Source organism: Simochromis diagramma, unplaced genomic scaffold, assembly GCF_900408965.1.
Source record: "Simochromis diagramma unplaced genomic scaffold, fSimDia1.1 OVJJ01000545.1, whole genome shotgun sequence".
NCBI classification, from domain to species: domain Eukaryota; kingdom Metazoa; phylum Chordata; class Actinopteri; order Cichliformes; family Cichlidae; genus Simochromis; species Simochromis diagramma.
In genome coordinates, this window is record NW_024387371.1 from 7,165,119 (window position 1) to 7,192,831 (window position 27,713).

Below are 27,713 nucleotides of genomic sequence, written 5' to 3' on the forward strand. Positions count from 1 at the left end.
AAGAAGCGATATTAGAGTTGGTTTAGTACAATATATTTTCAGCCTCAAGACACAAATCAGAACGCACCATTTCCCCCATCAGTCTATAAAATACTAATTTCCTTAGCTTTATTATGCAAAAATGGAAGTAGAATATATTATGGGAAATATGGAAGGCTTGCAGCTCTCGATATAAAACAAAGTCACTTAGGAAAGATGTTATTTCATCAATACACATCCTTGTAAGTAGGAGCGAGTAATTTATGGACAATGATGCATCTTCATTGACACTGTTAGTGCAGAAATGTACAAGAAGACCAACATTTCACATGGATACTTTTGCGAACGCATTGTCACAATGTGTCAAATATCTGATGTTACTTTTAATAAAACATTTTAGTTCCCATAGATGGATATAAATCCAAGGTCTCCTCTTTTATATTGATATTTCCAAAAAGAAAGACAACTTGGAGAAGAGGACAAAAACAAAACAGTTGTCATCAGGCTGACAGTAAAAAAAGAAGAGGTGGATATCTTTGCCATTAAAGAGCAGAAAGAAAGTTTCTTGAGAGTATGTGCCGTCTCCTGCCATTTTGCGAGTGGTGAAATTTCTCTGTCAGCCTTTTTCAAAATGCTTCGGAGAGGACTTGGAATGCTGGCACGATCCACTGGGAAACAGTTAATCATTACAAGTTTCTGAAAGCAAGAAAAAGAAAGAATAAAGTCAGAAGATTCAATGTAAACGATGTGGACACAACTTGTTCCTGAAACATTTTAAAAAGTCAAGACGGTGTCTCGACACTGCAGGACATTTGCCCACCTTTAGTAATTCCCGTAGTTTTTGCTTTGAAAAACCTGTATGATTATCAAGATGGAAATGAACAACCAGGGTTATTTTTTAAGACTTGAATTCTTATAAGTTGTGAAGCCAGCCAGCTACAAGGTGGGCTGCAAGCCTTTATTCCTTGTGCCAGTTTGAGTCCTGGATAAATGGGGAGGGCTGCACTGATGTGAAATAAATACTGAATCAAATATGCAGATCAAAATAATTCCACACCAAATTGGTCAAGCCCTGGATGGAGGCTGATGACCCACTGTGGTGACTACTAACAGCTAGGAGGATTGTTACAAGGGATTCTTTTTCATTTTAAACTGTAAAAACATGCAGTTTATAAACCGAATGTTAATTTTGTCAACACATTATCCTCTTAATTCTGCTGAACCTCAACTGTGGCAGTTAACATGGATGTAAACACCTAAATATCTACTACATATAGACACACACACACACACACACATACATATATATAAGTGTGCTTCCTTTGCTTTTCTAAAATATAAACTATAAAATGAAAACCATCAGCGAATCCACAAGGGCACAAGATGTTCACTTGCTTAATTTTCGGCTGTTGCAGGATAGAGACCTCACATGGAGCCAACTGGATAGGCTGTTCAGTTTTTCCCCTTCTACCTTCTATCTTTTCAGAATCCAAAAACCGATGGAAAATTAGGCTAGACTTTTCACCAAAGCGCTCTCACTGCTGCAGCTGTTCATGTTTCATTTGAACTGTAGCACGTTTCCTGTAGAAGGCCATCCCATCTGCACTCATGTCAGCGATTCAAACTTTGGGAGCATCAGTTCTTTGGTACTCTGCCCATTTTTTGACACCTGACATTGGCTGAGTGTAGTGCTGTCCCCCCCCCCCTCTTTTGTACTTGTCATTTTACTTAATTCTCTAACTCCTTGTGTATTTAACTCATGAAATCACTTTCCTATAAAAGCATAATTCAGCTGTCCAATAGTCACTTGCACTTGGGAGTCAGTCCATATAAGGGATGTTCTTGTTGCAGTGAAAACTTTTACTTTTCAGCTGCTCTGAATCAGTGAAGTGAAGCAGCTATATTGAAACCATAGAAAATATTGACTTTCTTCGGCTGAGGCGAGACGCTTTGAAACAACTCATAAATGTTCAGCCTCCACCTCTCTAGAAACCATCTGTCCTCTTGGTGAACCTTTGTTTCCAGTTTACAAAGAGATTTACTGTGGCACCAAAATGTCAGAGTGCTGCTTATCCCAGTTTATGTTTTTGTTGCAGCTTCCCAAAAATGTCACATGAAACATAAAAATGTCAACTTCGTTATGCTTCATATTTGCTGCTTTGTAAGACAAAACAATCACAGTATAAACTGTTTTTCTGCATTCACAAAGATCCATCAGGCAGGGATGGTGAGCCACACTTCAGAGACTGTCTTTTGGGATTTTAGCCCAGTGAGGAAGCTGGGAATTAACAGCATGTAGTGGCTAAAGCATGCCTTGATTTGACTCAGAGTGTCGCATGCTCAACTCACAAACATTTCCTGAACGGCAAGTACAAGTGTGGACAAGTCATAACTGCCTCAGAAGCAAATCATAGTAGTAGGGAAAAAGAAAGACTCAAACTTTTGAGTCACTATCTGAAACACTTCCAGTGTGATAAGGAGAAAATCTACAGTCCTATTGTGCAATAAACATCATTCCCAATGTGTCTGTGAGGCCTTAGCTGCCTGAGTTGCGCCAGCTTGAGCATGTGTGACGTATGTCTATGATAAGACGATCGCTGTCAGGAAACTAGGAGGTAAACAGCAATGGTGCTGCGAAAGATGAACAAAAACCTTAAAGAGGAAGAAAAACATTTGAAACGTCGAAGTGTTGCACCAAAAGGACAGTTTGGGTTCAGTCTGGGAGGAGTGCTTTTGGTGAATATCATCAGCACACTGTAGAAGCTGTTGCAAGATGGGAGAGAAAGTAGCAGAACTGGTGAGACTTCCAGGAGTCCAGTTTGCTCCCATTTCATTACAGTGGAAATGCCTTGTTTTGCTTGATGACCAGTGTTTGCAACACAGCAGGCGTCATTTAAGAAGCTAGAGCAAAACAATGTCCACAGCATCTCAATCAAACCTCAAATCTCCAGAGGCGGATTTTTTTTATATCAAAGCAAGGAGACTGCAAACCAAAGATTTATATTGAAAAACAAACATCAGACAATAACACAGTGGTGTAATTAAGGAAAAAAAAAAACAGCTGGTAATTTCTGTGAATTTGTTGTAGGAACAAAAAGGCCAGAGAAGCTCCAACAGTGCTCTCTATAATTAGATTTCATTACAGTTGCGCTGCTGCAGCAGCAGGTGGAGCCACCACATTCGCCAAAATTCATATAAGCACACTGTAAACCCTCTTTGATCCAATTAAAATGGAGGATGGTGTAACAGAAGACACAAAAAGAGGACTTGAGAGGCCTCTGGTTAATTAAAGTCCACATGAAACATTCACTATTAAACCTACAGAGATCTTGTTATTTGCAACACACCAATCCTCCCCCTCAAAAAAAAAAATCATCATAATAATTATTGCTGTAGGTTTCTAAATGTTCTGTGATAACCCAGCGCTCAGAACACAGCTGGAGCCTTGCAAATGTCTGGAATAAATTTTGCTTTTACACCCACTCACCTGGCCTGGAGCTATCGTGGGATGGCAATTTAGAGCAGTGTGCAACTTGACTTCTTTTTTGTCTTCTTCTTTTCCATCGGCGTTTTTCTGTTGATCTGTCGCACCAGATCATAGAAAATCTACAACAGAGACGATTTGATGTGTTTCAGCACTTTGCTTCAGTATATTATGGGATGTACGGAGAGAGCTACAGCTCAGGAATGATGTTATCAGTACCAATTCCTGTTGACACACAACACTAAAATGCATGAAATGGTGGACAGCAAACACAGTTTCTCTTGTTTCATTTGCTGGTCTAGCGGTCAAGCAGCTTCTGTCTTTAAAATGAAAATCATACAATTAGAAATGTATTTTTAAAAGATAACTAGAAACACAAAGTCACTAAGTTAACACTGAATGCTTTTAAGAATATCATAAGGTTGTGTGCATTTATGGGAAACTCTCAGGTGTGTTAGTGTAAATCTGCAGCTGATCAACTAAAACTCAATATTTACATTTTTTAAGCCCAGTTTTACTCTATTGTTACAGCGAGGAGTGCAACTAGTCAACCAGACATTTAAACACAGATTCCCTCTCATGCTTCCAAAGAAATAAGTCTGGTAAACATATTATTCATGTTTTATTCATGTAGAACTGCAGGTAAGTGTTGGGTTTAGGATGTGAAGACACCACTTGCCACTACACCCACAGCAGATTTGAGCCCCCCACTGAGCTGACTGACACACTTAATGGCTGACTAAAGTAAGACGAGGATGACTATTACTCTGACTTGCTGAGTTTGTTGTGGGAAGTGAGAGAAGCAGCTGCAACAACAGAAAACAGTCACGCAGACAGGTGCAGGTTATGCTGGTATTGCACTGGTGAGCAAAGGACTGAAGACTGGTGAACTGTCAATTTTAATTTCTGATTTGTTTTCCACGCTTCCTGCAGTTAATTTGCTCCTTTAGTTAACTGTTTAAAGCTAGCTACTCCACTAACCTGTGCCTCATCTGTCAGGTGTGTGTACCCTTTTTGGCTGGCCTGGCTGAGTCACTGAGGTCTGGTGCTCCATTTTAACTTCTCTATAATTTGTCTCAGTATATCATTTATAATGCTGGTGTAGTCGAGTATATTCCCCCATTTGCATACTTAAATAAAATGAACTGTAAAGTCTTTCAGGATATTTTAATGTTGTGTTGTTAAGTTTTGGTAATAGTGTTTACATTTATTGCAGTGTTTCCAAGACAGACTTTACTAGTGATGTCAAGAGTGGCCATCTGACTATGCAATCTGTCCCCACCAAGTTGCAACTGTTCAGCTGGCTCGCATATGTAATTATTTTACTGTAATACAGATATAAAACAGCTTGAAAAGCATGAAGATTTTTACCTTCAGTTGGTAAATGTCTGCTTATTTTTCCTGTTTAAAGGACTAAACCTTCCTTGCTTGCTTGTTGCTTGCCAACAGAAATACTAGCCTGCTGAACCAACTATTCGTATTTTATCAATGTTCAACATCGGGTAGCTTAAAATACCCCCTATCAATCTCCCTATTTATGATGGGAAGTTGTAAACGAGCAAAGCAGAAAGTAAAGATAGATGACAACCGTGTGAACCAGCACAGTTCTGCAGTGCTTTGGCTATGCCCGAGTAAACCTGCATGTAACCGCTTGACTGGAGCGATGTATCACCACATTCTGTCGACATTAACCTGTGAGGAAGGAAAGCTGCTGGTGATGGCAATGTTAATGTTTACCTACTCGGCAAGGCAATTTGAGCTGTGCACAACACTAGTCGACTAGTCACCGATTATTTTTGCGATTAGTCGACTAATCAGATCATGCATCCACTGGACGTAAAACCTACAGCTTATTGCACTAGCATGCATCTGCTCTTATATAACTATCATTAGCTTACAGCTTTAAGTGTTTAAGGTATGTGCTAACTAAAAATAAAGACAAGATGATAGTTTATTAAATTTTAATGAAATTTGCAGATTGTTTCAGTGAAGTTTAATAAACTCAGCCAGCCGTCTGCTCCTTGCTATCTAAAATATAACAGGACACTGGAGTATATTCTCCAGCATCTCACATTCTGATAATCAGCTGTCTGCCTGACATTTATTCAGCTGCGTAAAAACTATAACTTTAATCTCAGCCAAACCGATTTACTCAAGAACAAATAAAAAACTGAAAAAAGCCAAACAATAACATTTTGAAGTTATCTAAGTGACTTATATATCATGTTTAACCTGAGTAGCGAAAGACAGCGGTGGGTTTGAAAACGATTTGCTGGGAGTCCGGTGTTCTCACGGGCTCTAGTGAGCCTTGCCCCCGGCTAGCTATCGAGCTGGTGGGTAACAGACGTCTCCGAAAACGTCGGAGCGCTTTTGAAAATATGTGGTGTCTTGATAAACTGAGCAGATATTTGAGGTTTACACAGCTACATTCTCGCCTGAAAATATGTTAAACGTTTATTTTGTGACCCAGAAAGAACAATAAGAGTAATTTTAAAACTAACTAGCTGCTGCCATTGTTGGAAACTGAGCAGGGCCGGGGAAATGAAGGGTGCATTTGTCGGAGTCTTCGAATTTGGACAGTCTTCGTCGTGTCGCTGTAACGTAATCGGCCTACAAATGCGGGCACAGGAGGAGGATGTGGTTCCTGAATTTGGACACAGCTACGATACCGGACACTGCTTCTTCTTCTTCGGGGTTTAATGGCAGCTGGCATCCTTGTACATGCAGTGCTGCCATCTTCTGTTTCAGTCCGTTATTACACTCTTAAATCCTACTACTTATTCCTGCGCCTTTTGGGAACAACGCGTCGACTATTAAATTAGTTGTCGACAATTTTGACAGTCGACGTAATCGTGACTAGTCGACTAATCGTGACAGCCCTACACAACACAATGTCAAAGTGCCTTGAATTTCAAAGTCATACAAGATAAAATATGATTTAATGACTGAAGGCTGTCAACCAGTTTTGGACAGCTGTGGCTCAGGATACTAAATGCCAGATTTCCTCGTTCATCCACCTGACTGTGAGAGTGATAGATAAAAGGCATTTAATGGATGTTTAATTTGTGACAGTTCATTCACTGTTAGCCAGCTAGCTCCAGTACTGTTTTTATTTTTTTAACTGTTTCTTAATGGCAGGGTGATGAGGGTGCTGCTGTCCTGAATCCCTCATCTAGTGGCTGGACATTCTTCAAATCCATATCTTGGAATCCAAACTGAAACTTGTCAGTTGTCATCCTTCTGCGCTGAAGATCTGCAAACTGCAAACTAAAGGGGTTGTTCTAAGCAGGAAGAAGAGAACAGGTGCTGCTACTCTAGACATAAAGAGGCATCCACACAGGAAGCAACTAGCAGCAATGTGGCAAACACTTAAAGAGCACTTAAAATCAGGATGAAATAACCACTGAGTGATGACACTGAGTGAGCAGTCACGGAGCTCAACTTTATTAACTTAAAGGCACACAACTGATGCAACTACAAATTAGAGTGAAGGACACTTTTGACTGACAAATGAGAAGGCAAGACATACATCTGAGGGTTACCTAGGCAACCTGAGACTTGAATGTCCACAGTGACTGACTGTCAGCAACAAAGCGGTACGTAACAAGCAAATCACTTCCTGTGGACACTCCTTTATAGAATGTTGTAGGGAAAAGTTCAAGATGGTGGAGCTCAAGTCCAGGACGAGAAACTTGCTGGGAAGGCAGCTGATTACTGCTCAGTTATTTATTGTCAGAAAGTTTATATGTTATTATTTATGAATTCATTCAGTGAACCACCTCCTGCCTCTATACTGTCATTTTGTATTTATAATTTATTTTGGCCATGATAATTATGTAGGGAATTTTTTTTTTTTACAGTATTATAATCTCATGGTGAATTTTAAGATATGACATTTCATAAACGTCAAAGGTCATCGCTACAGTCCTATCAGACAGTTGTGACATTTTGACATAATTGGCGTATGAAGGCATGCAGTCACTGGTGCAGAAGCATAATGAAGAGAGACCATACGTGCAGCGTGTGGTATTAGCACTTACCTCATTAACGTTGATCTTTGATTTAGCTGAAGTCTCTAAAAAGGCACAGTTGTTCCACTGACGGGCCAGGTTCTGACCCTGCTCCTTCCCGACCACACGCTCATCCTCCAGGTCACACTTGTTTCCCACCAGGATCATGGGAACCTGATGGATTAGTAGACATGCGACATGTTCAAAAAACAAAATAATGAGGAACTTTAGTTTTATTTTTTTGCAGATGTAAAATGACACAAAAGCAATGAAAGAAACAAATACATAAAAATGCCTTCTTCTTCATGTTTATCACAAGTTTCAGGAATCTGATCAGAGGGTGGATTTTAATTTAAACTATCCACATGATCATTATCATCATTATTAATTACAATGGTGGCTCCAAATGATTATGGAAAACAAGACAACAAATATAGGAATATATTAGAAATGCTCAAAAATGTTGACCAAATTCATGTTTGAAAGATTTCATCACAAGACTAAACAGTGGTTAGAAAGCTTATGTGCATACTGAGGAGCAGAAGGTTGCAGCAAAAAGAGACCTTAACCAAGACGCACAGACCAGCTGAGCAACCTGCTATGAATAAATAAAGAGCGCACACACTCAGCATGCTCCATCTCTCTTGATTTAGAGAGAGGAGAAGGCAGCAGATCGCAACCAACAGCAGCTCTGACATTTCCACCCCGTCACAAAGTTCCTGCCTCCCTGCGCTCTGCCCTCTTCTCCCACGGTGCTGACTTTAATGAAGGAGAGGTGACAAGGGCAGATTACACAGTGAGACGCTGCCAGTTTTCCCTCTGCAGACTGAGGAGGAGCCTCAGAATTACAGCATTCAGATGTTTATTATACTCTGCCAACATATCATCACTGGTCGGTGAAAACAGACATCAGGTGTTCCTTCCAAAAAAACCAACCAACCAAACTTAAAAAAAAAAAAAAGAAAGAAAAAAAAAAAAAAAAAAAAAAGGATCTTTTACACTTGTTTCTATTTTTTGGTGAGACTTGTATTTATGTCCTAGATAGACACACATATGGATTTATTTTTGCTCTCTCTGCAGATGTGCACCAATGATGTCCGTAGAAAGGGCTGGTCAATGATCTATCCAGTGCTTGCTACTCGTTTGTTTGTTCAAGACAAACATAATAAAGATTTATAATATAATAAATATAAATAAATAAACATGATAAAGTTGTTTAAAAAGGAGTCTGTCTGTAGGTCAAAGAAATGCACCAGCATTTTAAGCCAAATAAACTATTTCAAACCCCAAAGGATGCTACTGCTTGTTGTCAAAGCAGCATTTTTATGCGAATAATAGAAAAGGAATCAAGAGTAAATTTAGCTCCAATTACTTTTGTTAAAGCATTATGACATTTTGGGCTAACAGTAATATCTGCAACAGTCTGGCTCATGGTCAGTGGTTATATTTTTTGTTTACTCAGTATTTAACTTCCGTTTTCCACTTTAAAAAAAACTTGATAAATATATACATATATACATGTATATGACACAAACTTTAACTTCGTATCACTTTAGTGTTGAACATTTTAGGGATATGAATGAATACTGTAAATTTAATTACGCAATAGAATATTTCAAAGACATCTGAATGTGACATTTAGCTATCTATTGTGGGGGAGTTTAACAGAGCAAACACACTCCTGCAATAGTGCATGCTGTATCTGCAAAAGCTATAAGAGCTTCTTAGTGTATGCCACACTGCTGCCAGTGTGAGGAAAGAAAGAGAAAGTGAGGGCATTAATTACTGTAATTAGTGAACAGAGGTAAGTGGGCAGATATCAGGTGAGCAACTGACAGTAAAAAGTGTTAACATTTCATAGGCTGGATTTTTTTATTAACCTGGCATCTTGTGCCGAAGGGTTGAAAACACCAGTGTATGATCATGTCACTTTTTACCACCATTTTAATGCTATACAACAGTTTGGAAAAACAGGACTTTTCAGTTTTCACTTCTCCTTCTCCTACATCAGGACTGATGTGGAGGTACGATCTGAGTGGCAATCCTTCAGGAGAATACTACAGCGGGCCTTAATGGTGGGCATTAATGGATGCAGCTATGCAAGTGGCACATATACTGGGTCCCCACTACAGAGTGACAGCCATTCACACTTGCATATATAAATGCCAATTAACAAGCACAAAAGAGGAAACCAGAGTATCCAAAGAGAGCTCACACGGGCACAGGGAGCAGTAAAAAACGTACGCTAAGCAAATTGATTGGACAGGTGTACTGATGGTGTTTCTACTAGCCAATTCAAATGTGTGAAACTCATTAACTCATTTCCAACACTGTGCTACTAGGCTGCACAGTGTTGGAGTGGTTAGTGCTGTCACTTCACAGTAAGAAAGTTCTTGGTTGAAATGAGGGTTAGAGTAAACAGCTGATAGTTGTGGTAACCGGTGCTGTTCTGCAGTACGGTGACATAAAAAGAGGTAAGTGGTTGCATGTCGGCTGTTTCTAAATAAACTGGAATATAACCAAACAACCAAAATACAGGTGTAATCACATTCTGCATCGGTATGTGGACGCCAGCATAGAAGAGAACATAGCTCTGGCCGACCAAACTCTGCAAACCACAGTTTGTATGTCTGCCATGTTATATGCAGCATAAAGCGAATCAACATTCAGCAACATTTGAAACATGATTTGACTAATGAACTCCAAAAATTCATGCTCAATATTTGTTTGGACAGTATTTACGTTTATTAGTAATTATTTTTTTGCCTTGTCAGCTGTAAGCAAGTTTGACCAATTAATTGGTCGATCCCTTTCTTTTTCTGTTAATTAATCATTCGTGTCATTGCTGAAGTAGACATTAAAGATTTGTTGCTTTTCTTGGCCTTCTATAAAAAAAACTTATTGGAAAGAAGAGATGCTTGGGTTCTAGAAAGTTATGAACCCTTAAAGTTAAAAACCTTTTTGCTTGTGATGTATCAAATAATTAAAGAAAAAAATTAGGAGGTTTTGTTTCGGAATTTTCATTGAACAATGAGGACAAACATTTTTAATGGGGACCTCTTACATGAGAGCGCTTTATAATCAAAACAAGTGTGAAAGTGTGTTAAACTCACATCCTCTGTGTCCTTTACTCGCAGGATCTGCTCCCGGAGGTCCTGCAGGTCGTTAAATGTTGACTGCGCAGTAATGGAGTACACCAAAGCAAAGCCCTGGCCATTCTTCATGTACAGGTCCCTCATGGCCGTGAACTGTTCCTAAAGAACGATAACAAACGGCATCAGCAGCCGGTCCACAATTACCTCGAAACACCCCTGCATCCTGCTCATGTTTGACTTACAGTTCCAGCTGTGTCCAGGATTTCAAGCATACATTGCTGCCCATCGACCTCGACTTGCTGTTAAAACAACAACAACAACAAAAAGGTGCATTTTTACAAGACTTGTTTTATTTGAAAATGTTTACAAAGTCATGCGAAGCAATGAATGTGTGTGCAGGTTAGGTCATACCTTTCTGTAGGAGTCTTCTATTGTGGGGTCATACTTCTCCACAAAAATGCCTTGCACAAATTGGACTGTCTATAATGAAGAAAAGAAAAGGGAAATAACACAGGACATCATTACCAATCCGAAACTACTACACTCCTCTTTTTTTCCTTCTTCTCACCCCCTCCCTTATTTTCTAGGTGTGTTGGGCGGAGTGTTGATGAATTCTTCTGCTCTTGTTTAAAGGAAGCTGGCCCAGAACAAGCCAGTCTTCAGCATTCCAAGATCCTCGCTTTAATTTGTCAGGGTTTACTTTATTTTTATTACTTTAGGGATGATGGTACAAGATCCTCCCCCTCTTTTAGCCAGTACTTCAGGCCTTTATTTCATTTCTTGTTTAAATAAAAGAACTTAGTCTAATAAATCTCGGGCGTGGCACTCTCTTTGTATGCTTAGCCACAGCTGAGCCTTAATGTTTTATGGATGTGGCCATAACAAGCTTATTACAAAGACAATCTGACAAAAACATTTAATCCAACTTCAAGTCCTTAAATAATAAGACATAATTGTAGCTCACGTTTTTTATATTCTTAAAGTTTGAATTGATCTACAGTCCTATGTAGATATTTTCATTCAAAGCAGGATGCCAATTTGTTAAGAGGTGAGAGATTTTCTTGCACAGATGGACGTTTGATCGCTCCCGAAAGCAGTTTTAGGGAGCACCAAACGTAAAATTAACTCCCTGCTTTCAATTAATAACTCCTTTTATAACCATTTTCATAAAGGTATAACATACATTTTCAGGGTCTCTTGTGGCTTGAAATAAGCCTGTGTGAATGACACACCACTGGTCTGTTACCTTACTGAGATATCTTCGCATTTCCCTGTTATTTCTGGTCATCTGGCATGTCTGAGTAAATTAAATCCTGCTTTAAAATCTGTTTAAAAACTGTTTAAGATTTCTGCTAAGTGATGTAACAGACAGACTGCTGTTCCCATGTCAGACTTTCAATCTAACAACAGATGTACAGTAAATCCTACCTTATAAAGCTCTTAATGTTCAGGGTTTTTTTCTGCTTTACAGGATTTTATCTCAGGATGATTTTGAGTTTTTACAGGTGACCGGTTGCGCTTAATCCTTGGACTCTACAAAAAAGCTTTACAGGACTTCCAGTTCAAAGTAATTCTTATTTATATTTCCTCTGCCTCGGTGCGCAGAACCTTGTCATTTTAGCTCCTCTGGCTTTACAGTTATTGGCTGCCCCTCGTAAGACGGAAAGTCAGAACAGCAGGTGGCTGAAACTTCTGTGCTTTCATTCTTACGGATTCAAGAGTGGGAGGAAAAAGAGCTTTTGGATCACAGGGATTCCGTCTACGCACACACACCTCACTACTTGAAACTTTGGATATGCTTAAAGCGATCATCCGCTCCTGTAACAGTCTATGATAAAACACTGAGGAAAAAAAACAGTAAGACCCGTTCAAGGAATTAGTTTTGCATTTAAGGATATATGCATGCTTGCTTTCTTTATAAGTTCTGTTGCTGGTGAATTTAAGGGGTAGTTAAATATGTAAAGTATCCTCATAATTATAAAATATGAAAAACACCGTTATTGAGATAAATAGCTCAACAGCTCTGTAAACCTCACTGAGAAAAGAAAACATTAATTTCAGCTATGTGTAAATAAAAACTTTGCAACTGTGTGTGTTGTAATATTATATACACACACACACACATTTTTGTTTGTCTGTTTGGTTTAATTAACAGCAAAATCATAATTATTTAGCAGTACTAGAGTTTGAAAATATAGTGGATTTTTAAAGTCTGTAAAAGAAGAACGAATGCCCTTTAACCTTAATTATAACTCAGCTCTATGCTTTATAACTACTATACAACCCAACTATAATAAACTGTATAAATAAATATGAACCTTCCTCTGTCTAATGGGAAGTAATTTAGGACTTTAAGGGGCCCATTTTACACTTGTCGTTCTTGCCCTTGAACACCAAAAAGTGATGTCACTGCCACTGAATCGAGCCACGCTTTGGTGTCATTTTGGCTGTCTCTCAATTTTTCTAATCAAACATGGGTCCCGTGGCAAATGATGTGTACGATTGTACACTCCCAGAGTATTGCAGCAATTACTCGTGGAGCTGTGGCGACATCACTATTTGCACTCAACATGACCAATGTGACGAATATAATGGACCCATTACTCAGTGTCAAAAATAAAGGAAAAGGATGTGCTGAAAGGGAAACTGAGCACATAATAAATATTTTAGCGATTATTGATTAATGGAAGCTAAAACTGTGATTAAAATTAGGATTGGATTCATTTACAGTCTTGTCTAAACTCATTAAAAAAATACCCTCTGCTTTCAAACTTTAGTAGCAGCCATCGCTCACCAGTGCAGACTTTCCCACGCCTCCCGACCCCAGCACCACAAGCTTGTACTCGCGCATGGTGGGCAACTTCACTGGACAGCGCAAGAATCTGTGAAAATACAGAAGACAGATGCTAAATATCAGACAGACAATCAATGTGTTACTTTCACTGAACTGTGTGAGATTATTCTGAATAAGCAAAACATTTTCTGGCACTAGTCTTCTTTATGTTCTCATCTCCCCTGAAAGAAGCCTTTAAATAATTAAATGACAGCCAAACGGGTAAGGTTTTTAAAAGACTACAAGTAATAAGTAATGACCCTAACACTGGTGCTGGGAGCCAAACAACCTACTGTGGCAGAGCATTGGATCTAAACCAGAACCTGCTGTCATGAAAAGGGTCTGATGAAACAACAGATGCTAAAATGTGCTATCAGCAGTGCCTCTGCCTGACATACAAGCAAAAGAAGTACTGACAACTGAGATTGACTGGAGTCTTCATTTTTAGTGTGCCTGGAGGGCAATAAGCTCTTAGGATAAGCCCTGATGCATTTCGAATAGTGAATCTACTGACTAGACACTGATGTCAGTGTGAACACCCCCGTCAGTATCCACAACAATGAGAAGTCACTGTTGACCTCAGAGGATTGAAACCTAATCATTCGTCTGCCAAAAAATTTTGCTCGACTTCCCACCCACTATCAAGAGACTTCATGATGATACGGGCGTCACCTCTTTACATAAAAAAAGAATTAGAAAAAAGTTTGAAAAAAGATGGGCTTACTCTCTCCAGGAATTCAAACCAGTATTTTTCCTGGAGGTAAAACTCAAGAAAGAACTACATCTGCAATACAAACATGCAAACTTTAATCTGAAGCACACTGTGAGGCAGATTCTGACAGTGACACTGCAGTCAGCAGGTAAGCCACAAATAACTTCATCTCATTATAATACAGAGGAGAAAGGCCACAGAGAATGACCCGTCATTAAACTCCATCAGCCTGACACATTTCTGTAAGCGTGACCTAGAAAAATATTGGCAGAGGAGACAGGAGATGTCAAAGGAATGAAAATGTTTAGGATGAAGACAGGCATTTTAACTGAAATCTGCCTGTTATTCTCCAGAAACCCCTCACTGAATGTAAAGTGAGATTATACCAAATTAAATTACTGCCTCTCATTTTATCATCACACTCGTCAATGCTGTGGGTTTTCATCTACTGCCTGTTTGATTATTTAAGAGGAAACTTCAGTAGATCTGACTAACTTCCTGTGTGCTTTCAGTGTTGACTGATTGAAGAATTTTCATTTTAACTTGAAAGTGCAGAAATAACAACCAGTAACAACAATGACAAAGTTTCAAAGTAGTATTAAAAGAGAGGCGTATTTTAAATGTTATTCTGAAATGCAAATGTAATGTTCATTTGATGTATAAATGTCAAAGAGGGGGTGATGCAGGCTAAAATCTCATTTGAGAGCCTCTTTGAATCTACTAATTATGCTAGGTCTGTGGGACCTTTGTCAAATGTTGAGCCAAACAATACAAAAACCACTCTGTCACACTCGAACAGCATTTGCAATTCTAATGACGACGTATGAAGCATCACCAGAAACCCACAGTGTGAGGCAGGCACACGAGGCCCTCTACAAAGCGCCATTGTAATGACCCTCATCTACTCGAGTACGCCAAACAGAAAACAGAGATCAGAGCGAGCATGACCACTGCACTGAAATCATTATTGTGGCGAGGAGGGTAGGTGTGCACGTTGAGACGCCAGCATGTGCCTGATGCATTGGTTGATGCATAAAAATGAAGGCTGCGGAAAATGAAACCGTGTTTAAAATGTAAATTTATGTAGGTGTCGCAAAACTTGCTTCAAAGCCTTGGTATCAGATAAGAAAACTAAGCCTTCCGGTGATTAGATATGAGCCTGGATTCAAACAGTGGCCCTATCGAGCATGCGAGCTGTGACCACCTTCGCTAATCCCACTCATTAATTTTTGCTGGCTTTGGTAATGAGAGTACGTGCCTGTGAATGCTAGCAGCACTGACAACTAAATATTCAACTCCATTTACAAATGAACAAAGACCCTTAAAATCCATTTTTAGAAATGACACATTAGCCATTTCCAGGTCCAAAGGCAAACACACAGCGAGGCACTGAGAGTTAAAAAGGTCTAAATTGTTCTTCAATAAAATGCTCAGTGTGGCTGTTTTCCCAGATGTTGTAAAAAAGGTTAGTGTCCAGGCATCAATGAAAGAGAGAATTTCCAAAACTGAGCAAGAAGAAGCTAACTACTTACAAGATGATATACCATGTTCAGACTTCAGTAGACACTAGGACATGGACATATTTTCATTCTGTGAATAAAACACAACAAACAAAACTGCTCAACTTACTGTGTACACGGCTGCTGAAGATTACAACTCCCTCTACATCTGGGGAGGAGGGGCTGGCAGATCCTCAGGTACAGGGATGTCAACAGGAAGGGTCCAAGGGTCGCTCAGGTGCCAGCAAGGCCACGCCAAACTGTTCAGACAGGAAAAAAGTTCTAAATTGAACAATTATCATCCAGCAGGAATGACAATTACAATTTGACATAACTGCACATCAACTTTGGGAGCAACTTTTGTTTTCTTTCAAACAAATTTTCTTGAATGCCAACTACAGATATAGAAGAAAACTAACCAAACATTGTCAAAAATGACACTAATGGAAAGAGTGGTGCTGAATTATGGTTGTATTGCTTAGTGTTTCTTGCACTGAAAGAAATTCAGCTTGAGAACTGCCAGCACAGGCGTCAACTCATCAAATGCTCTCGCACAACCTTTAGCCAATTAGATGACATTATACAAATATCCTGAGCGTGAGATGTGCCTGTGCAATCCAGCATCAAAATGTAGACAAAGCTGATCATTGCAGTGGATAATTAAACTGTTGTAAAGTCCTATATAAGAGTTACTAACAGGCAGCTAGCTTGACTTTTAACAAATGCCAATACGCAATAATAACCTATTACACCAGCAAAGATACAACCCACCAATGTGAGGAATCTCCTCCCAATAAGCACTGAAGCAGCGCATCTGTTAAGTTTGTGCTGAGGGACAATGATTTCAGGCACTGACAATGAACAAGTTGCACTTTACAACTTGTTCTCCAATTTGTCTTTCTCTTATTTTTGTATATTTCTCCTGTTTGCTATTTATTCCTGCTGTCTACTATTTACATTTTAATTTGACAGTTAGTGCGGAGCACCCACAATTTCGTTGTACAAGTGCAATGACAATAAAGAGCTATTCTATTCTAGGTGACTGGCAATAGCTACCCACTCAAGGCAATTTTTATCCAGTTTCCTCATTGATGCATTATATAAATAATTTCATTACTCCGAGATTAACTAATAACTAACTAATTCAATCTGTCACAGTTTCTAAGTGTGGATGGGCGCAGCACAAGCTCACGCCTGGACTTCCACATGCTTTGAAGTTAATGTGCGCATATGGCAGCTATACTGATGGATCATAATCATCATCAAATGAGAGAAAAAAGGAGGAGGATACTTCCAACAGGTCTGGAGCCAATTACAGTTGGCTAAATCATTCAGCGTATATCATAGCTTGTATATCAACCTGCAAAGATTTGACATGTTGAAACCAAGAAGTTATGGAAACTCAAACAGGCCAAATTCTACCGGCCAGCTGTTCCGCTACTACAAAACAACTTTTTTGGGGCGGGACAGTCATAAGTCAAAATGTAACTCACTAAACTCAAACATCTGAGACGTTAATTCAAAATTTCAACTTAACTCTGTCAGTCAGGAAGCTTCCCCCCCCCCCCTTTTCCAGTGGTGGACACAAGTTTCAATAAGAAATGCACTCCTGGAGCGTTATTCCCTTTCATCTGTGCGTTCTATGCCACATATTGTACATTATGGAGGGTAGATGGGCTCTTCTGTCACCTGGCAGCTAATCTATCAGTCATTATAAATGAAATACTGCTTCATTTGTTTTACACTGCAGAAACTTCAGCTAATAGAACTGAAAAATGATTGTTCCTATTAGAGCTCTTTAAAAATAACTAAAAAAAATAAATAAATAAATCACAGAGAACATTAAATGAGTAGAAACCTTTCACTCAATTACAGTTAAAACAAACAAACAAAAAAATAACTTAAATATGATTTATTACAAACTCTTAACACCTGATAGGGAAAAAAGCCATTTCATTCAGAGCAAACATTACACCAGTCACACAAAAGAAGGTGATCAGAAGCACTGTAAAACTCTACTGTGGTGCGTTTGTGCAGTCACATGGAGAGCTTGATGGACGACTCTTTATGGCTATTTAAATAAGCTAAGGTCAGCTGTCATGTTACATAACAAACGCAAAGTTACTCACTGTTTACAGGACCTGTTGCTGATCAACAAACAGACAGTAAAATATGCTGTTCTGAACTATTTAATCACACAGAGTAATATTTTTTAGACCCCTGTTTCCAACCCTGAGAGATACTAGTATCATGTGTCAGAGCCAGAGGGAGGGGGGATTTCAACTTAAAAGCACAAAAAAATACTTAAGTTAACTTCCCTAAATAAATAAAACATGTTTTTGAAGAAGTATTTAAAGTAAAACTTTATACATTAAAACAGAAGGCTTCCATTCGACAATTAAATGACAACTTGTTTTCGGGATAACTTTTGTAACGTAGTTAGTTTCGAAAGGAAGGGTGTGGCTTTTAGTTTCTCAGCGCAGCAGACCTTCACTGTCAAGCGTATTAAAACAACCAGTCACAGAGAGAAGTATCACCAGTTAAACACGAAACAAATGTGAGCCGAATGCCAAGTCTGGGAGTCTAAGATGCCCCAAAAGTAGTCACACTTCGACAACTCAAATGTTAGCATTCTGCTAGCACATTCCGGTGAAAGCTAGCTAACGTCCTAGCCCGGAAAAGACATGGCGAAGCTGTGCGGGACAAACGCCGCGTTAAGTAATGTCGGTTCCGCGGAAGAAATTCCATCGAGTTCACGGTTTAATATTAGTTCCAGTTTGACAAACTCTATTTTAAGTTGCGCTACGGGTAAAAGAACTGTTTAGCAAACACCGGGGCTAATAAGTTAGCTAGACCGTTAGCACAAGAGTGAACTCTTAAAAATAGCTTTTTCTGTTTCATCTGATGCTAACGACTCTGGTTACGCACAAGTTAGCAAACAGACATGCCACTAAACATGTTAGGATAAATGTTTAAAAATATAATTGGATGTTAAAGGACTTGAACCGCAAACCACATTTGCACCGATAACTCGTTAGTTACTTGTTAGCACCTCAATCTAAGTTAGCTTCGAAGCTAAGCTATTTTACCACCACTATTATTTAATTACGGCGGAACTAGAAGTAACTCTGGTGTCTCATCAGAGACAAACAAATGCTTAGAGACTAATGATCAAAACAATGAAGACACGGCCCTAACAATTACTCACTAAAATAACAGTTTTACTTTGAGATAGAGCTGCAGAGGGCACTCACCGTGTTCCGCTATGTGTGCGCTAACTGAAGCTGTGGATGTACGGAAGGGTCGGGGGAGGGGGGGCAGAGAGACCGTCGTGTTTTGATTGGACCAGGATCAGCCAATCACTGCAATCCAGGTTACGGTTCAATTACAACCTCTTCACTTTGAAAACAAGCTCCAGTTACATACTAGAAGTGGGATAAAGCTTAAGGTAAATAACATTACACAATTTGGCATTTATCATATAATCTTGTGTACAGACTTAAACTCTTCTGCTTCGGACTCGATGAAAACAACACTTTAAGTTGTTTTCCTCTTCATTTAACTCTAACAAACTATTCATATTCTATATGCCTTCACTTATGGTTTAGATCACATTTGACCAGGGCCAATTAATTCTTGCATTACATGTCTGCAACAAAATTTGAACTACAGATCAATTTTGAATATATAAAAGCTTATCTGACATTAATAAATGGACGATTGATTCTTTTTTTAATGATTCACAGAGCAGGGAGAGTGTATTTTTATGGGTTTGACAAGAATCGTTTTTTAGAGAAAAACAAATCTCCCATTTTACCAAAGAAATGAAAACAAAGCACTTATAAAGATATTTTATTTATTTATTTATTTATTTTATTGAAAGTTGGCAAGAACCTTTGGCGCTAATGGGATTTATTATATAATCACGTATAAACACTAAAACTGGTAAACACCGTCCTCCCTTCTTTGTCATAAAACAATACTAATAACTACCCTTTATAATTATCAATATTAGTTAAACATTAATTAACACTTAATTACTGCTTATTGCAAATTTCTCTGTATACATTTAAAGCAGTGGTAGGAAGCGAGTGTGTGGGACTTCAGGTGTCATTATAATCCCCACTTTTGAGCTCTGTTTTAGTCACACTTCAGAGTAAATGGATTTGTTTGTTTTTGCATTATGTCTTACATTGTGGGTCCTTGTGCTCGCAAGTGTAAAGGACTCACAGTTTACTTTTTTCGTCTTACTGATCATTCAAAGCACTTTTAACTACATCGCTTTATTCTATACACTTTGAGCATTTTATCTACCTCACATCCCTGACCAATTTAGAATTACCAGGTAACATAACGTATTGTGAAGTGGCTCTCATGTCTGTTCCAAGGCACCACCTCTTAAGGCACCCTCTGACCTCTGTACGACCCATGTTCTGTATGTGCACCATATATGATCACCCCTATGCCTTTTTACTGTTACAATCTCCAATTTCCTGTTTTCTATGTCTATTCAACACATGTATGTATTTCATATATATAAGCCTATCATTATGTTGTGATAAAAATATATCACATATCATTTTTGTGTTTCTCATGGCTGGACCCTCAGGCTTACCAGGGTCCCTGCCCGGGATGCACTGTTAGTGCAATAACTGTAAATTTGCCACCTTGTCACCTTGTACATTCATTCAGCTGCACTTTATACTCAGGCACTGTTGAATATATGCAGACTGCAATTAATTTACCATTTCATTTGCTTCCTACCTTCCCTGTACATTAAGGGCAATATGTCTGGTTTACTTATTTGACATAAATCTGTGCATTTTTCTTTTATTTCTGGCTAAAGGTTATGTTAGGTTACAGGAAATGCCTGTAATTGTAGAGTTAATCCTAAACAACGAAAGTGTTTTCACCATTTTGGCTCTGGCGGGGAAACCCCCTGATAATATAATATAAATAGCACTCACCGTGGCAGCTGTTCTGCTTTAAGTGCCTTCAATATATTTACACTATTATTAGCAGTAGTTTTACTTCTAATACATGATAATAACACTGCACTACGTATTTACGTCCATTCAGCATAACTAACTTTATGCTCATGCTGCTGGGAAACTGTAACAGACATACAAAAACTATATTTACAGTAACCAATAAGGAAATACATTTAATATTAAAAGATGATTAATTTAACGTATGATGACATCTTTGTTTTTTAAGAGTCTCTGTATGTATAGAAATGGCTGATAAGCATTTCTCATGCTTTCTAGAGCATACAAATAAACAGCAGAGGATGAACATCCACCGTTCTCTCCTTAAAGCTTCAGATTTTCACGGTTAAGGCTGCAGACAGTGGTCTCTTATTTGTTTATATTTGCAGATCTTGAGCAGCACATAAGTTCTCAGAATATAGATTTGGCTCCCTGAAAGAGAAGAGAAAGCACAGCAGAGGGAAAGACTCCAGATTATAAAAAGTAGCACAGCTGCACTGAGGACGGATGTCTGGCAGGTGATTTTTGAAGTGACGTTTGAAGTTGAATCCAATAACGTGTTCTTTGATGTATATAATGCACAGTGATGTGATATAAAAAGCCATTCATGTTGCTGTGCTTCCTCATTTTGGAGTGCCAGATTTAAAGTGACAGGGAAGGCATGTTTTCTGACAGCTATACAGTTTTTTTTGTCAGATAAATGTTATTTAAAGTGTCACATTGGTTCTGTTCCGGTTTTTGTACTTTTGGCAGCCAATCACATGCTGTTATTTGCCTGTTGCCTGAGGGATTCGACTATATAAAGTGGCTGTGTATATAACATGTTTAATGTGACCTTTTAGTGCAGACTCTCTCCTCAGCTAATATACATGTACTTGCAGTATGAACAGGCATCAGATAAGGCAGTGCATATTTAACTTTTGATCACAGCCTCTGATGTGATTTTATTTTCTCCAGGAGAGCTGAGCTGGCGCCCACCATGCCTTTCTGTTTGCTTACCTGAGAGGTTTGGGTGCAAACAGTGCAGCCATTTTAGCAGGGCTGAGGCCAAAGTCACCACAGACTGAAGTCTGGCCACCTAAGTGGCTAACCAGTGGTGCAGGTGAGGGTGAGGGGGCACAAAAAACTGCAGTTACATCCAGGAAGCACAAGTATTTTTTCTAGCTGAACTTTTTTTATTGGCTGTTGTTCCCATATATAAAAAATGCAGCGTTTTCAACAATTCCATTTTTTATTGAAATTGGTTTTTATTAGATTTTTTTCCCAGTCAGACCTCATTAACTTGTATATGACTTCCTCATCGCAGCCTGCATAGACAAACAACCGAAAAACTGATTTTGGGTATACAGCTATAGAGTGCTGCAGGAATGAATCCAAAACCCCGGAAATGAGTTAGCACTTCTTCTACTTCTAGTTCCCTGTGGTAGGCCTGTGGTTTATACAGGCTTAAGACGTTTTCACATATTGTTCCACTGCAGCTATTCCTCAATTCAGACTGTTTAAAATGTGAAAATCTTCTGCAGCTCACACGGACCTTCAGTCACAGCTTCTGCTTTTGTGTGCTTTGGGTGCTCAGTTAGAGAAGAAAGCAACGTGTATGTATCTGTCCATTTACTACTGTCACAGATGGAAAATTAAATATTTCCTTTATGGTTTCACTGATTTATTTTAATCTTTTGATCATTTATTTGGTGAACTTGATTCTCCATCAACAGCTTTAAGTCCTTTCTTAAGTTTAGCAATGGCGATACATCAGAGTGAGACATTTTTAAACACTATTTCTTTGTTTCATTTGTTCTGTTTCTTTTTATAATGTAAAGATTTCATGAAAACAAACATATTTTATTTTGAAGCAAAGGTCTCATCACCAACTTGCAAACCATGGGTGTCAAATGTAAGACTGTGGGCCAGAATCAGCCCGCCAAAGACTCCAATCCAGCCCTCTGGATGGCTTTGGAAAATATAAAGAGGGGCATAGATTTTGTTTTAACTGCATTTTCAAAGTTGGGTTTTTTATAGCTTTTTTTTTTAAAGCACCAAAGTATCTAAGTAATAGATAAACAAAGAAATGATGGAAAAGTTCCTCTTTTTTCACTATCTGCAATAGATTTGTTTTTTATTATATGAAGATATTTGAGGAATTCAATGGTTAAACTTCTTTATACTGACAGAAAGAGGAGTTTCACTGGTCTGACCCACTTAAGGTCAAAGTGAGTTGCATGTGGCTAACAATGTAAAATTAGTTTTACATCCATGTTATAAACCTTTCACTTCACTCTCCATTTCATTGGCCCTAGTAGTGCATTCTATCCTGTCAGTTTATCCTATAAGATTGTAAAAGTTCAAAAGATGTGTCACTCAAAACACCGAAGATCTAAGACAAACCCAACCTCAGGGAGTCAGAAGCCTGGATAAAGTGCAGGGTTGTGCCGGGAAGGGCGTGCAGGCTAAAATCTGTGACAATTTCCACATGGTGTGGGGACATCTCGGGAAAAAAAAGAAGTAGCAAGAATTTCACTTAACTAAAAAAAAAACAAAACAGTAAATTATAGTAAATGGCCTCTTACGGTCCACCAGGGGGCTGTGGACCATACATTGGGAATCACTGCTCTGCAACATAAGCACGTAAAATACACCAGCTGTGAATTCTGATGCTAGAGGGTGTTTATCAAAAAGTGGCTAGACCTCAGGAGCTGTAGGGGACCTTTAGTGCTGATGATGTTAAAGTCATTTCACCCCTGTGTATTTCATTTACAGCCTGACATTAGCATTTTGGTTCTTGCCATTGATTTACATTTCAATTTGGCGTCGGTTTGTGAAGATAACGTGTAAGCATCACGAACTCTTTGTTTTCTGCAATAATCCAGAAGTCTGTGGAAAAACCGGTTGCTTGTCGAGGGAATCAGGGTGATGTTAGCTTCCATGTTGGACTATAAAAAAAAGAGTAATCCCTGCAGGATCCACCCAGGAAAACAAAAATTAGAAACATCAGTTTTTGTGCCACCCTGGTGCTCACACCCTGGCCACTCCTGCAAAATATTGTCTTGTCTTGCCACTTCATTTTAGAGCCTTATATCACTTAGGAAGTACCAACAGTTTGAATGTGTATTTTTAAACATTTCAAGCAGTTTATTAATGTATCTGCGGTATTTTTAGAATTTTAAGGGCTCCAAAAGTGACCTGAGTGACTGATCAGTTAGTCTAGACTCAAACAAACAGTTGGTATGATGAAGTTATTCAAGCAATCACGGTCCCCAGAGGATGGAGCCTATCTATTTTCCTGAGCCCTGCCCTCTCCTCTCTCAGCTTCCCAAACATTTCGGACTTCTCCCACTTGAGACAAAGAGACTGGATGTACAAAGAGATGAACAAATGAAAACAATTACCAAAACAAACCAGGAAGACAAAGGCACAAACACGGAGACAAGTTAGCGGGAGCTAGAACAATAATAAAAAAAAGCCAAACAATATCACAAAACTGAAGCTCATCAATAGAATAACCAAAAAAAATTAAAAGCTGGAACCAAAAATCTAATAAAATGATAAAACCTTGGTGGCACAGACACCTGATGTGTTTGTCAGTCTGTTTGTCCTTCACTCGAGTGGTTAGATGCTGCCTTTGTTTGTCACACACACGTAATTACTCTGGGTGTGTCGCATTATTGGGAGTACATATCTAGATATTTCCTTTGTTTGATCATCGACAGCTATATTTGGACATGTCCTTGGTCGCTCGATGTGTTTCTCCCTATATGACAAAGAACCACATGAAAAAGCCAGAAGACGCCCGGCTGGTCACGATCCAGGGCCCGAATGGATCAGATGAGTTGCTCTTACTGCATATCTTCCTCATTACGCTGGCTAAATATGGATTTCATGACAGGCTCATCATCGGATGACTTATGGCTGCAAATATCATTTGATGGGCTGAATGCCGAGAACAGCGTTTCCATGTTGCTCAAGCAGAATGTGCCTTTATTCAAACAAACAAATTAAGGAGTTATTACCACGCTCACAGTCATAAACTGGAGTCATGGAAGTTATAAAGGACAGGCCTAAAATTAGATTGTGACTGAAGTAAACAGAATTACCTTTAAACAACAGCCCCTGGGAGCACTGGCATATTGTCGTTTGAACTCATTAAACACAGACTTAACTGGGAATTACATGTATAATCAGCTTTGCTGCTTTGAGGTTATACTTTTATGGACTTTGTTGATCACTGTACTCTGACTGATGCGGTGGCCCTGAGGTCCAAAACGACAGCAACAGTAAAAAAGTTTCAATTTAAGGACAAGGTAGAGGCAACATTTCTTGTTTTTGGGTGGAGGCAACGTGGCGGCAGGTCAATTTCACTTCCTGTCTAGAAGGCGCAAGAGAGCAAGTATGTCACGAGTCTCCGCCTTCACTTTCTGAGGTGTCAAAAGAGAAGCGCAGGGGACTCCCTGATGCAGAAATATTATGCGGAGACTATAAATAAGCTGATGACTATCAGCTCATCTCTTATTACCACATTATGTTTATTGTATTATGTTTATTGCAGAGAAACCCGTTCTAGAGAAGATGAATAAACTTTTAGATAAATGAAGTATGAAAAAGTTGAAAGTTTAAATAAGTGTCAGGATTCAGGAGAAAGAAAGAGGCTTGTTACACAACAAAAAGCCAGTCTCTGATTGGCTCATTTAAAAAAAACACAAACATCTAAAACAGAAAGTGTGGGCCATACTGGAACATTTCTACATGTATTTATATAAAGAGAAATTCACTTTCTAATAAAGTTTGAAAGAGATTTGTGATTAAATATTAAGAAAGCAGAAGTCTTAAAACAAAAGCACACTCTTGGGTTACATGTTATTCTTATTATATTTGACCTTATGTGCAGTTTATATGCTGTCGCTGACAGGAAAATGGGTCAAATGGAGTAATGGCCTTCAGCTGGCAAAAAGAAAGCTTTAAGAAAAAAAGTAGAAGTGGAACAGAAAACTCAAAAATGAACACAATGAAATCAGTGAAAACAAAAAGGAGGAAATGCTGAGTCGTGATCAGCATTTATGTGGCCCACATAAACTCTGACTTTCATTTCAAACTGTCTTTGGGAATATCTGATCCAAAGAAAACCGAATCCACTAAAGTTAAAGGGACCTTTATTGTCATTCAGGACGTGCAACCCGGAGGCAGTCATTCTAGCTCATTGTGCAGTAAAGACAAAGGACAGACAATATGCAAATACTTAGCTAGCATTAAAAAAGAAAAAGAATAAAAGTTATATAATAATCGAATCCGTAACCCTGAACTCCAGATTACTTACCTGTTCCTCTCTGCTTTGCAGAAAAACTGTCATTTCCCTGGTGGGAGAGAGAGAGAGAGGTTGAAGAGAGATTGGAGCTCATCGATAGACTTTTTTTCTCCAAAGGACCTTGTAAATAGAGATTGGAGATTTGTGGCTTCATCCGCATTTTGTAAATAGTTAACTTCCAGGAGCACTGTAAATAAACTCACTGAATCTGAGTACCACGTTTTGAATCTGGTCTGCTTCATTGGTTATGAGAGGTGCTTTGAAAAAGGCAACGATATGACCACACACACACTTGACTCCACAGTGCATAGGGAGCTCCCTGGAACAAGTTTTCATGCCGAGCAGCTGCATCCAAGCCTTGCATGACTAAACGCAATGCAAAGCTCGCCGCTGCTGGACTATAGAGCTGTGGAGACATGTCTGCTTCTCTGTCTGTCAATCCAGTGGACGAGTCTGGGTTTGGTGGTTGCCATGAGAACGGTACTTGTTCGACTTCATTGTCCCAAGTGTAAAGTTTGGTGGAGGGGGGATTATGGTGTGAAAGGAACACCTCAACATGATATGACACCTTTGGGATGAATTTGAGAACACACTCCTAAACTTTGTCTGTGAAGGTTCTCAGTCATCCAGGTCATCGTTGTGGAAAGCCTTCACAGGAGATTTGAAGCTGTAATAGCTGCAAAGGGTGGGCCAACATCATATTAAACTCTATGGATTAAGAATGGGATGTTACTTTCACCTTCTGCATCCTTCAGCAGATTTCCAGATGACAACGAGGCACAAAGTAGAGAAATGAAAAGTGAAAAAGAATGAGACACAGGTGGGAACAATCAGAGAAACAGATGGTAGACACAGACAACGAGGCCAAAACACTGAAAGCAAAACACCAAATAACAGAAAGACATCGCAGAGAGAGGAAGGAAAAAAAAGAATATACAAACACGAGAATGGATATCAAAACAGGAACCGAAACTACAACATAAAAAAATAAATAAAAAAAAAATCCCAGGACGTGACAACGAGAGAAAGCTTCTAAGATCTGTGTACAACACAGTGTGAAAAGGGAAGTGAAAATGGTACATTCTAGACTTGTGTTAATTCTTGTGGCTTGTGGGATGTGCTTGGCAGACACTTCAGACTGTTGTGATAAGCAGGTTACAGTTTCCCACAACTGAGCAACAGCAAGAACAAGCTATTGGTACTTGCAGACAAGTAAGCAGTTTAAATGTTACGCAGATTTCTAGACACAAAACAGTAAAGCCCAGTAAGTGATAATGTGAAAATTAGTCAAAAATGATCTCAGATCTGTGCAAATCTAAATCAACATTTCACTTTGAGCAACAAAAACAAAATCAAGCATATCAAAATAAAAAATAAATATAAGCCAAACATGTAGTTTATATCACAGCTTTATAACTTTTAACCCATTTGTTTCCGATCTACTTTAGTATCTAAAAATAGTTAAACACAGTGGCTGGTGCCAGAGGGTAGAAGAGTTACAGGAGACGTGCACAGGATCCAGGGAAAAGACTTTCCAAACAGGCAAGTAGAATAACACAGAAACTACAGATAAGTAGGCAAGGACTTCCTAAACAGATTCTAGGCAATGTGGTCTGATTGTCACCATATCGATGGGGACAGTCTCACAGAGAACTGTGGCACCACTTGTCCTTGATATACTCACAGCCTGAGTCTGTGGCAAACAGGTGTGTGAAGGATGACTCACATTGAAGAACTCTGCCCCAGGTTGGAGATTACACAAAGTGCCAGCCCAGCAACTCCGCCTCAGAAATAATTATTAGGGAAGGGTAGAAAAG

General features: G+C 39.0%; 1 protein-coding gene and 1 long non-coding RNA gene across 2 annotated transcripts; both read right to left on the bottom strand.

Moving 5' to 3' along the window:
* Positions 1 to 17: 17 nt before the first annotated feature.
* Positions 18 to 15,872, bottom strand: LOC120719193 (ras-related protein Rap-1A). Its single transcript, XM_040008219.1, has 8 exons — positions 15,743 to 15,872; positions 13,363 to 13,450; positions 10,980 to 11,048; positions 10,811 to 10,867; positions 10,587 to 10,727; positions 7,504 to 7,647; positions 3,467 to 3,585; positions 18 to 675 (listed from the first exon to the last, which is right to left on the bottom strand). Exons 2-7 carry the CDS (start codon positions 13,417 to 13,419, stop codon positions 3,496 to 3,498), a joined length of 558 nt encoding a protein of 185 aa, XP_039864153.1. The 5' UTR covers positions 13,420 to 13,450; positions 15,743 to 15,872; the 3' UTR covers positions 18 to 675; positions 3,467 to 3,495.
* Positions 1,311 to 25,899, bottom strand: LOC120719194. The gene is made up of 3 exons (XR_005692633.1): positions 25,888 to 25,899; positions 25,428 to 25,438; positions 1,311 to 1,658 (listed from the first exon to the last, which is right to left on the bottom strand). It is a non-coding gene; the product is annotated as an uncharacterized LOC120719194 (long non-coding RNA).
* Between the last annotated feature and the right edge of the window lie 1,814 nt (positions 25,900 to 27,713).

Coding starts and splice junctions, on each gene's coding strand:
- LOC120719193 (XM_040008219.1), bottom strand. CDS start 13,419: ATGCGCGAGTACAAGCTTGTGGTGCTGGGGTCGGGAGGCGTGGGAAAG. Junction 11,049..13,362: donor GCGTGGGAAAGTCTGCACTG/GTGAGCGATGGC, acceptor TCTTCATTATAG/ACAGTCCAATTTGTGCAAGG. Junction 7,648..10,586: donor GAGTAAAGGACACAGAGGAT/GTGAGTTTAACA, acceptor CTAATCCATCAG/GTTCCCATGATCCTGGTGGG.